Consider the following 11,177-nt stretch of genomic DNA (forward strand, 5'->3'; position numbering starts at 1 on the left):
AATAAATGACTAATTTCACAAAAAATCATGTAATATAAAACGGACGTTTTTAACTTTATTGTAGTGTTTTAGAAACTAATATGTCTTCAAAAACGGTTGTTTTTCACTCCTAGGAATGAAAACTGTTGTTATATGATGTCATATGATGTTTTTTTTTCAAATTTTAAATGATCATTTTTTCATGGAGCTTTGAAGGGGATGGATTCACCCTCCTTTAGCCAGGACAGAGCTCCAGGAGCCTGGGTAGGATTCTAGCTTTCTCCCCTTGCAGGCACCTGGCACAGAAGACAATTTTTTTTTTCCTTAAAATCTTTTTTTTTTGTTCCTTGTTGTTCCAAACTTAATTTTAATCACTTTTAATTAGAGGTTTTATTAAAAATAGTGCAATAGATGACTAATTTCACAAAAAATCATGTAATATAAAACAGACGTTTTTACCTTTATTGTAGTGTTTTAGAAACTAATATGCCTTCAAAAACGAAAGCTGTTGTTATATGATGTTTATTTTCAAATTTTGAAAAATCAAAGGATTCTAGCTTTCTCCCCTTGCAGGCATCGGACACAGAGTCCTCATGGTTTTCCTAAAAATCTTTTTTTATATTCCCTGGTGTTCCAAACTTAGTTTTAATCAATTCTAATTTGTTATTATGTTAAAAACAGGGTAATAAAATCTTAATTGGACGATAAAGGGCATAAGAAGACATTACCAACCACGACCACAAGATGGAGATATTGTCCAGCCATTACCAACAACGACCACAAAGTGGAGATATTGTCCAAAGAGGCAAGAAGGGCAAAGCCGCGATGAGGTAAAATCACTTTTTGAAAGAGATTGTTGTCAGAATGCACATCCGTATTCCAAACAGAATCTCTAGTAATCAATGATCATTTGTGAAACAGGCAAATGAGTGTCTGCTACAATATGATTTCTGCATTTGTTGGTTTTTAAGGAGTAAGAGTGCAGGGGGTTTAAACCTGCGATCCAGTGTGTTGAAGAATTTCAAAACACTACCTATAGCACATATGGAAATAAATCTATATAAATATATATCACTGTGTTGAACCTAGAGACACAGAATAGCTTTTCCTTTGCAGCTTGATCTATTCATTCCTCCTGTAGGCTCAGAGCTTACATAAGCAATAAATGATTGCTTATGCTTTATAAACAAATCTCATTAAAATAAAAGCTAAAGTTTTGTATTTATCTTGTACCATAGAACATGACTTTCTTTGTATTTCAAGCCCACAAAGTGTCCAAATGACGCACTACATGATATAAGGAAGATTATCACATGCATATCGGTATTATCTTTCTTATGAAAATGCATTCCTTTCATAACCTTTTACTTTTTAAAATGAACTCAAATTGTGTATAATGTAAAGCCGTCTGGAAATAAATCCTCAGACTGCTTACTGGCCTGGGCATGTACCAAAAAAAAATCAGTGAGCACATATATATATCTATCACTGTGTTGAACTTAGAGACACAGAATAACTGCTAACACATCCTAAATACAGTGTTAAAGCACCCTTGAACTCATCCCGAAAGTATCATTTCTTGAAAGGGATTGCTGTCCGAATGCACATCTGAATCCCAAACAGAATCTCTAGTAAAATACGATCATTTGTAAAACAGGCAAATGGGACTGAATTAAATTATCTAATTAAAATAAAAGCTAAAGTTTTGTATTTATCTTGTACCATAGAACATGACTTTCTTTGTATTTCAAGCCCACAAAGTGTCCAAACAAATCTCATTAAAATAAAAGCTAAAGTTTTGTATTTATCTTGTACCATAGAACATGACTTTCTTTGTATTTCAAGCCCACTAAAGTGTCCAAATGACGCACTACATGATATAAGGAAGATCCAGAAAGTATCATTTCTTGAAAGGGATTGCTGTCCGAATGCACATCTGAATCCCAAACAGAATCTCTAGTAAAATACGATCAGTTGTGAAACAGGCAAATGGGACTGAATTAAATTATCTAATTTAAATAAAAGCTAAAGTTTTGTATTTATCTTGACCATAGAACATGACTTTCTTTGTATTTCAAGCCCAGAAAGTGTCCAAATGACGCACCTCATGGTATAAGAAAGATTATCACATGCGTATCGGTATTATCTGTCTTATGAAAATGCATTCCTTTCATTACCTTTTACTTTTTAAAATGAACTCAAATTGTGGATATTGTTAGTAGAATAGATTCTAATAATATAATGATCCAGTGTGTTACACTGGCCTGCTAAGCCTGGCCTGGGGGATGGTGCACATAGCCCTTTCAGTGCTGGAGGTGTTAATGACGGAAGTGTTGGAGCTGTGTGGGATAAGTGAGTGAATATCTGTAGGGGGTTTTAGCTTTTCCTTTGCAGCTCGATCTCTACATTCCTCTTGTAGGCCCAGAGCTTACATAAGCAATAAATGATTGCTTATGCTTTATAAAGAAATCTCATTAAAATGAAAGCTAAAGATTTGTATTTATCTTGTACCATAGAAAATGACTTTCTTTGTATTTCAAGCCCACAAAGTCTCCAAACAAATCTCATTAAAATAAAAGCTAAAGTTTTGTATTTATCTTGTACTATAGAACATGACTTTCTTTGTATTTCAAGCCCACTAAAGTGTCCAAATGACGCACTACATGATATAAGGAAGATTATCACATGCATATCGGTATTATCTTTCTTATGAAAATGCATTCCTTTCATAACCTTTTACTTTTTAAAATGAACTCAAATTGTGTATAATGTAAAGCCGTCTGGAAATAAATCCTCAGACTGCTTACTGGCCTGGGCATGTACCAGAAAAAAAATCAGTGAGCACATATATATATCTATCACTGTGTTGAACCTAGAGACACAGAATGACTGCTAACACATCCTAAATACAGTGTTAAAGCACCCTTGAACTCATCCCGAAAGTATCATTTCTTGAAAGGGATTGCTGTCCGAATGCACATCTGAATCCCAAACAGAATCTCTAGTAAAATACGATCATTTGTGAAACAGGCAAATGGGACTGAATTAAATTATCTAATTAAAATAAAAGCTAAAGTTTTGTATTTATCTTGTACCATAGAACATGACTTTCTTTGTATTTCAAGCCCACAAAGGGTCCAAAAGACGCACTACATGATATAAGGAAGATTATCACATGCATGGAGATGTATCATTTCTTGAAAGGGATTGCTGTCCGAATGCACATCTGAATCCCAAACAGAATCTCTAGTAAAATCCGATCATTTGTGAAACAGGCAAATGGGACTGAATTAAATTATCTAATTAAAATAAAAGCTAAAGTTATGTATTTATCTTGACCATAGAACATGACTTTCTTTGTATTTCAAGCCCACAAAGTGTCCAAAAGACGCACTATATGATATAAGGAAGATTATCACATGCATGGAGATGTATCATTTCTTGAAAGGGATTGCTGTCCGAATGCACATCTGAATCCCAAACAGAATCTCTAGTAAAATCCGATCATTTGTGAAACAGGCAAATGGGACTGAATTAAATTATCTAATTAAAATAAAAGCTAAAGTTTTGTATTTATCTTGTACCATAGAACATGACTTTCTTTGTATTTTAAGTTACCCCGAGCAAAGACTCAACCCCTCCCAGAAAACAGCATTAAAAGAATTAGCATTTACAAATATGTCTGTCTTTGGGTTTCCTATGTGTCCTGTTTCCTAGACAGGAAACTCTCTTGCCCCAAGGGAAGACCGATACTTTGGATGGTAATGATTGAACCTGGCTTACAAAATACATCTTTGGAAATGCTAAATCTTTCAGATGGCTTGGCTAACTACTGGCCCCACCTAAGACAGGTGCTTTGGATGTTAATGCTTGAAACTATGCTTAGCCATGTTTTTAAAATTAAATTATAACGATTTCAGTGTTTGATAATGGTAACAAAGGCTTCCTCCACCCACTGCTTTGCCAAAGGGAAGTGCTGTTTCCTGGGAGGGGTGGAGTCTTTGCTCGGGGTATATTTCTGCTGAGTGCAATATACCTTTCACTTTCACCTGCAATCGAGACAGGAGGTACAGTAACTCTGAGACTTGACTAAAGTCCTGGATATTGAATCACCACTACGATCAAGAGGTAAGACTTTACATTTTTACTTTTAAATGCATTTGCTGATAACCTTTTAAAACTAATATGCAGTCAGGCAGATGCATCTTTATTCTTAAGCGTCTCTCAGTGCATTGATATTGTTTCTACTAATCTAATATCAAGAATCTCATCATGTGCATGCTGAGGTGTGGAATATATCTTTGTGTTAAATGGTATTGTTTTGTATATTGTATAATTGAAATACAGCCTCTTTCTGGTTGCAAGTATTGGCTTAGAAGACTTCTCCTTGCATTGTATAATCAGGGCCAGTTCAATGGGACATTTAATTAATTGAGAGCTCTTTCTAGTAGATATGAATGCAGAATGGATACAGATTAATTGCAATAGTGTAACTGCAAATGAATATAGATGAGAATGTATGTTTGTTCATATACAATGGCAGGAGCAGTTTCTCATTGCAGTGGATTTTCAGGGCCAATTCATCTCTCCATCTTATACTGAATATGAAAGGTAGTTGTTCCTATATGGACTCAGTCTTTGGAATTTGTATATATATATATTTCAGTGACCCTCAGCCATTCTTTCTGTATTGTAAGTCAATTTCTCTTTTACAATTCCTTCCCCACTTCTAGGACCTGCAGTTGCTGAACTCCACAATGGCTCCTATTGGAAAGTCTGTGACTGAGACCAAGTAAGTGTTCACTTTTTTATGAAACCATTATTTATTTTGGAGCAATGAGCAATTCTTATATAAATGCAATAAAATCATTATGCTCAAACTATGAGAGAGAAAATTAAGGATAATTTAAGAAATCAGTCTTAGCTTGTTTCTATACACAGATGGTATTATTTATTTTCAAAGGAAACCCGCGAGGATTCCCCTGGTGTGCAAGATGTGCCTGAATACTTTTGATCAGCTTCCTGCTCACTTGAAGAGGGCGTGTATGAAGCACGCCACGGCAGAAGAGATCAGGATGGCCTCTCAACAGGCGAGGGAGGACATGATAAATCTCCTGAAGAACGGGGTCATCGTGGATTACAACAGAATAGAGATCGTGTCTGGTGAGGCAAACAGGGCAGTGGTTGTAAGACTGCTGGAGTCCTTGGGCCTTTTTGTACGTGGGAAGCCTGAAGACACATTGGCAAGGTGAGATATTTTTAATTTGTAAGGCTTCTGTAGTTTTTTTTTTAAATCATTGTTACAACATATTATGTAAAAGCATGTTGAAAAGAATCTACCTGCATTCCAGCGGCCCTGAGCAAGAGGCCGCTGTCCAGGAGGAAGAGATGCCAGAGGCTGCTCCAGAAACTGAAGCAGAAGCAGAGGAGGAAGGGGAAGATGGGGAACAGTAAGACTCTCTGCTCAATAGGGTTTCTTGTGCTTTATTTTTTATTTGCACGTTGTATGTATAAAATTAGATTTTGTTTCACAGAGGCAAGAAAAAATGTAGCCTTATTTGGGATGTCAGTGAATTGGTAGATATACATATTCACACAGGGCCACATCTAAAGCCATTTTCTCCCAGAAGCCAACTAAGAAAACGGAAACACTTATAATACATGTTATCGTCCATGTGTCTTATATCTACAGGGTGTCAGTTAAAGGTAATCTAAAAGCTCTCCGAAAAAGAGTTGCCCTGGCTGGACTTTACAGAAAACACTCTCTTGATTCTCCTCTCCTGGCTGGATTTAAACAATACCTTATCCAGGGCCTGGGAATGGTAAACTGCTCCAAGGAGGTAGGTATTTGCTACATGGTTTTACTCGGCTTAAACTTCACATACCACGGATGTTGGTCATAAAAATAATGACTTCCTCTATATGTGTTTTTCAGGTTGAAAATGTCTCCAGGTTCCTGTTTTTTACGGATCCACCGGAAGTTTCCTTAAGTTTTCTGAAGGACATTTCCAAAATGCAGACATTTGTTTCCCAGTTGAAGATGACTGGGCTGTCTCACCAGACCATTGCAGGTTATATCATTAATATCAACAGATTCCTGCTCTTCATCCGAAAAAACACTAACCTGCAAGTGGAGGATCGCAGTCTAGCTAAGGGTTTAATAGACTTCCAGAGCAATCTAAAGGACATAAAAAAGAGAAACAACAAGAGTGTCAGACAGGAAATAACCAGAAAGAGGTACTTTACTTATTAAATGTTGGTTCAACTTGTACTTGCTTTTCTATTCAAACACATAAATGTTGCCTTTTGGAGCCTGATAGTATTGCTCTCTCTCCCCCAGACTAACACAGCTGCAGAGTCCTCCACCTAAACTAAGCGATTGCTTGAAGGTGTTGAGTGTTGCAAAGAAAGATGTGCAGCGGATACTGAGCAAGACGCACACCTCTGCAGACATCACCACAAGTGAGCGGATTGTTGTGATGCTTTACCTGCAGGCCATTCTCCAGCTGAAGCACCTTCAGCGCCCAGGGGTGGTAAAGAATATGACAGTAAGCATCCCTTCATACAACCGAGAATTTTGATTATAGATGTTCTTTTCGAGAAATTGTATTTAATTAATATTTGTATTAAAAAAATCTTCTGAATTCAGGTCCTGGATTGGATACAGCGAAAAATTGTTGTGAATAAAAGTGGCCAAAACAGGGTAATAATCTCTGTCAAAGAGCGCATGGCTGCAACTCAGCGACTAGCTTCCTTTGCACTAAATGAAGAAGAGGAAAAGGTGAGTTGGAGGTTTTATTGAGATTTCATTGCTAAAAACTGTCTTTAGCATTCAATGGTATGTGAAGAATACTGCATTTAAACTGCATTTTTATTTTTTTTATTTTCTCAGATGTTTCACTGCTACTTCATTAACTTACGCTGTGATGCAAACTGCAGGATGGAAATAGAACATTTTTTTGTGTATGCGGGAGGAGAACCAGTTCACAATCCTACCTATGATCTGCGAAGACTGCATGAGAAGTAAATTGAATTATATAATTATTTTGATGTATTTTCCTTTCACTTTACTGGGGCTTGAAAACAACTATTTTATATGTTTGTTTTGCAGGTACCACCTACCACTGATTACTTGCTATGTTGCAAGAAGGGCATTTGAAATGGAAATAAAGAAGCTACCTATTGATCAGAAAACTATCCTGAATGATTATTTAGGTGTTTCAAATGGAACTGTTGAAAACCTAGCCAGAAGGCTGACAGATGAGGACATGTGCTCAGCCAGCGAACTAATTCATGGCATTGTAGAAGCAGGATCTCTGTAAGTGTCACAGTGATATCAAAATTCAGTATTTGAAAGTCAATATTTAAGATAAACATAAATTTCTCATATTTTTGTTAAACTTCAGTTCAGGATCAGGAGAGCAATCTTCAGGCTATGGACAAGAACGTACAGCTGCTATACGGTAAGTTTTAATTTAATATCCCTCTTTCAGTTACCTTTTAGCCACTCTATCTTAGATCTGAGATATTTAAGTTTTCTTTTTACAAATAGGTCCACTGTGGCAGCTGCTGCATATAGATGCCCAAAGATGGATGGTGCTGCAGCCTTCCAGAAGCTGATACAGATGTTTCCCGTGACATTAGATGGGCAGCCTCCCAGAAAGAAAGAGCGCCTGAGAGTGACCGGCATTCACGATCCCCACTGTTACAATAGATGGAGAGCTGAGCAGAGGAAAAGGAGGCAACAGAACATATTCGGTAAGAACAGGATTTCTTCCCTTTTTAAAGAGTAATATTTCAAGAGTCTATTACTGGATATATTCTTTGGGTGGATTTCTGATTTCTCACTACAGATCAATACAATAGACGTTTACCAACAGAAAGCCAAGTGACCCATTATATAGAAAAAATGGGATGGTCAACCAATACACCAGCTGTGTCCGAGGTACTTCAGAACTGGAGGCCGCATGTAGAAGTCCAACCAAATGGCAAGGACATTGAAAATCTGGTAAAACTCCAAACCTGGAGAGGCCTGCACATCGTTGACGATCCTGTGAAAGGGAAGAAGGTTGTAACTTCCAGGCGTTTCCAGAAGGGAGAGGTGGTATGTGATTACCATGGCAAGGTTATCACAAAGACAGCTGGAGAAGCCCTAATGGCACAGATGGCAGAAGGAGACATGGGATATCTATTCTTTTTTGATGGACCTAAACAAAAAATGTGCATTGATTCGCGTGAAGAACACTGCACCTGTCACCCGGATATGGACACAATTGGAAGGCGCATTAATCATTCAAACAAAAAAGCCAACCTCAGACCAATTAAAGAATCTTTTGGAATTGACGAAAAGACTGACATAACAATTCTGTTCTTGGCAAAAAGAGAGATTGCAGTGGGAGAAGAGCTCCTATATGATTATGGTGTCTCCAGGAAGTCGTTTAATGGAGAAGGACAATCTCTGGAGTGGTTGGACGAATGATCATAAAATAAAGCTTTTATCTCCTCTGCCTCTCCACGGCAGAGGAGATCAGGATGACCTCACAACAGGCGAGGAAGGACATGATAAATCACCTGAAGAACGGTCATCGTGGATAACAACAGAATAGAGATCGTGTCTGGTGAGGTAAACAGGGCAGTGGTTGTAAGACTGCTGGAGTCCTTGGGCCTTTTTGTACGTGGGAAGCCTGAAGACACATTGGCACGGTGAGATATTTTTAATTTGTAAGGCTTCTGTAGTTTCTTTTTGAAATCATTGTTACAACATATTATGTTGTAACAACCATTTTTGAAATTTGTTGACACTATCTGAACAGCACAGCATTCCCAGAATGGACAATGGAGTTTTCAGCAGCATTAGATGGGCAGGCTCTTGGGAAGAGAGAAGGAATGAGACCGACTGGACTTCATTAATGACACCGTTCTTATTGAAAGAGAACAGAAAGATAAGTCTTGATAATAATTCTTACTCTGATTCTATTATTATTTTCTTTCATTATCTACAAAATAGATTTTTGATAATCATATCGATAAGCTTCATTTGAAACTGCCCAACATTACCAAACAGAAGAATGTTTCGGCAGGACACCATTTGTGCATCAAAAGCACTGGAGAGGTGTATATGACAGCCTATTTTCTGCCACTGAAATACTAATTGCTTCATTTCAGTTCATCCTTAGGCGAGCAGAAGAGAAAGAAGTTTGATGGAATTAGATGGAATTCCTCTTGGGAAGAAAGATAACAGAGACTGACTGGACTTCAAGAACAGCACCTTTCTGATTCACAGCGAACAGAACACAAAAGATGAGTCTAGGGAACAATGGCTTTATTTTCTTAAATACAATTTCTGAAAAGTTTAAGGACAACAGCAATGAACATTGTTAATGAGTTAGAGGTTAGATAGACCTGTATTTCCAGTGCTTTGTCATTTCAGTAATGTTTTAAAATTGAATTTCTATACAGTGGACACCCTTGACATACACAAAATGAAACCATTTCATTTTCATTTTGGAGCTAAACTGCAGGAAACATTTTTTCAGTAAACTGTTAAAAGCATATTGTGGTCTAAAAGCCAAGATATTATTTGTGACCACATTAATTAATTACTTTTTAAACTGTAAAGCAATAATCTGCTAACATGGCTAGTTTCTATCACTGAACTGGAATTTTCTATTCCCGACAGAGATCAGTTTCTTAAACAAAATAAAATTGTCTCCATCCTGGAAATTCAGTCAGGAATTTGAATAGGGCTTATGGCATTTGATCAGTTTCACAGCCTAATTCTACTGGATTCGATTTTTAAATGATTCACAATTGTGAATATTAGAAATATTAATGCACAGAGTTGCTTAGGCTTTTATTTTTTAATTTTGTTTTCAACACAATCATAATGATTATGCATATGCTATTTTTTGTAGCTGTCACCTGCCATTCACTACCAGAAAAGATGCAAGGATGTACATGAAGAGGTGTGATGACCACGACGACAGTGCTGTGGCTCAGGACGAAATCACAAATTTTCACCTGCCTAACACCTTTGGAAGAAGAAATCAATAATACAGAAAAACCTCCAAACTATTTTTCTAATTGTATAATGTTAGCATACCCAGAGGGGTTGGGCAGCCAGTTGATCTTGGACCCCTAGAGGTTTTTTTTTCCTCCTAACTAAGGAGTTTTTGGTTCCTCTCCTCAGTTATCTTCTGGCTTTTACTCTTTCACATCATGTATCATCACCCAGCTATGTTAAGTGCCTCAGGTCAACCTTGTTATGAAAGATGTTATATAAAAATCAATTTAATTTAATTATACTAGTTGTGAATGCTGTCATATTTCATTGCCACAATTTATCAAAAAATAATAAACATTATTGTGCAATTAGCTTTTTCAAACTTTTTGATGATCTATATAATTTCAATACAACTTCTAATTGTGACCATCATGAACAATGACTGCTTCTTGTTTTGGGATTAAAACATTTTTTTAATTTTTGATCTCATAACTAAAAAATGTATGAAACAAACTATAAGATTGCAATACATTAAAATTGCCCCCTCATTCTTCTGTGATTCTTACCGATTGCGCAGACCACAGCAGGTCAAAGGAATTCACAGATAACTCTACTCTGAGAATTTGGTAAGTTTAGTGAAGAGCGTTTAGTGAAGCGACCGGGGGTGAATATGATCATTTACCCCAAGTCCAGTAGTAGAAGCACTAAGTCAATGTCACCCCTGCTACAATGTGATTGCTACATATCTTCATTTGTTGTTTTTTAAGAAGTAAGTGCAGGGGGTCTAAATCTGCGATCCAGAGTGTTGAAGTATTTCACAACACTAACTGTAGCCCGTGTGGAAATAAATCCTCATTCTGATTATTGCCCTGGGCATGTACCAACAAATCACTGCGCATATATATATATATCACTGTGTTGAAGCTAGAGACACAGAATCCAGCACCTTTGACCTCATCCAGAATGTATCATTTCTTGAAAGGGATTGCTGTCCGAATGCACATCTGAATCCCAAACAGAATCTCTAGTAAAATACGATCATTTGTGAAACAGGCAAATGACTGTCTCAGGGGCCCATTCCTCATTCTCAAGACACATGTATGCGGTATGTACACCATGCATTGAGCAGTAGGGACTGAATACAGAACAGGTAAGGTTAGAAGTCATTCTGAGGTGCCACATGTGAGAGATACAG

At 37.1% G+C, this 11,177-nt stretch overlaps 1 protein-coding gene across 2 annotated transcripts; it reads left to right on the top strand.

The window, feature by feature from the left end:
• The first annotated feature begins 4,027 nt into the window (after positions 1-4,027).
• On the top strand, positions 4,028-10,408 carry LOC148643230 (uncharacterized). 2 transcript variants are annotated; one of them, XM_088615964.1, is made up of 14 exons: positions 4,028-4,107; positions 4,713-4,771; positions 4,943-5,227; positions 5,331-5,429; positions 5,672-5,819; positions 5,915-6,216; positions 6,320-6,527; positions 6,629-6,760; positions 6,872-7,002; positions 7,091-7,297; positions 7,386-7,442; positions 7,532-7,737; positions 7,833-8,682; positions 8,793-10,408. In XM_088615964.1, the coding sequence occupies exons 2-13, from the start codon at positions 4,737-4,739 to the stop codon at positions 8,456-8,458; spliced, it is 2,436 nt and encodes an 811-aa protein (XP_088472090.1). In that variant the 5' UTR covers positions 4,028-4,107; positions 4,713-4,736; the 3' UTR covers positions 8,459-8,682; positions 8,793-10,408. The 2 variants fall into 2 exon arrangements, with proteins under 2 accessions (XP_088472090.1, XP_088472091.1); XM_088615965.1 differs by having other exon boundaries at positions 8,798-10,408.
• Positions 10,409-11,177: the final 769 nt, after the last annotated feature.

Source organism: Lepisosteus platostomus, chromosome 22, assembly GCF_059453375.1.
Source record: "Lepisosteus platostomus isolate fLepPlt1 chromosome 22, fLepPlt1.hap1, whole genome shotgun sequence".
Lineage (NCBI taxonomy): Eukaryota > Metazoa > Chordata > Actinopteri > Semionotiformes > Lepisosteidae > Lepisosteus > Lepisosteus platostomus.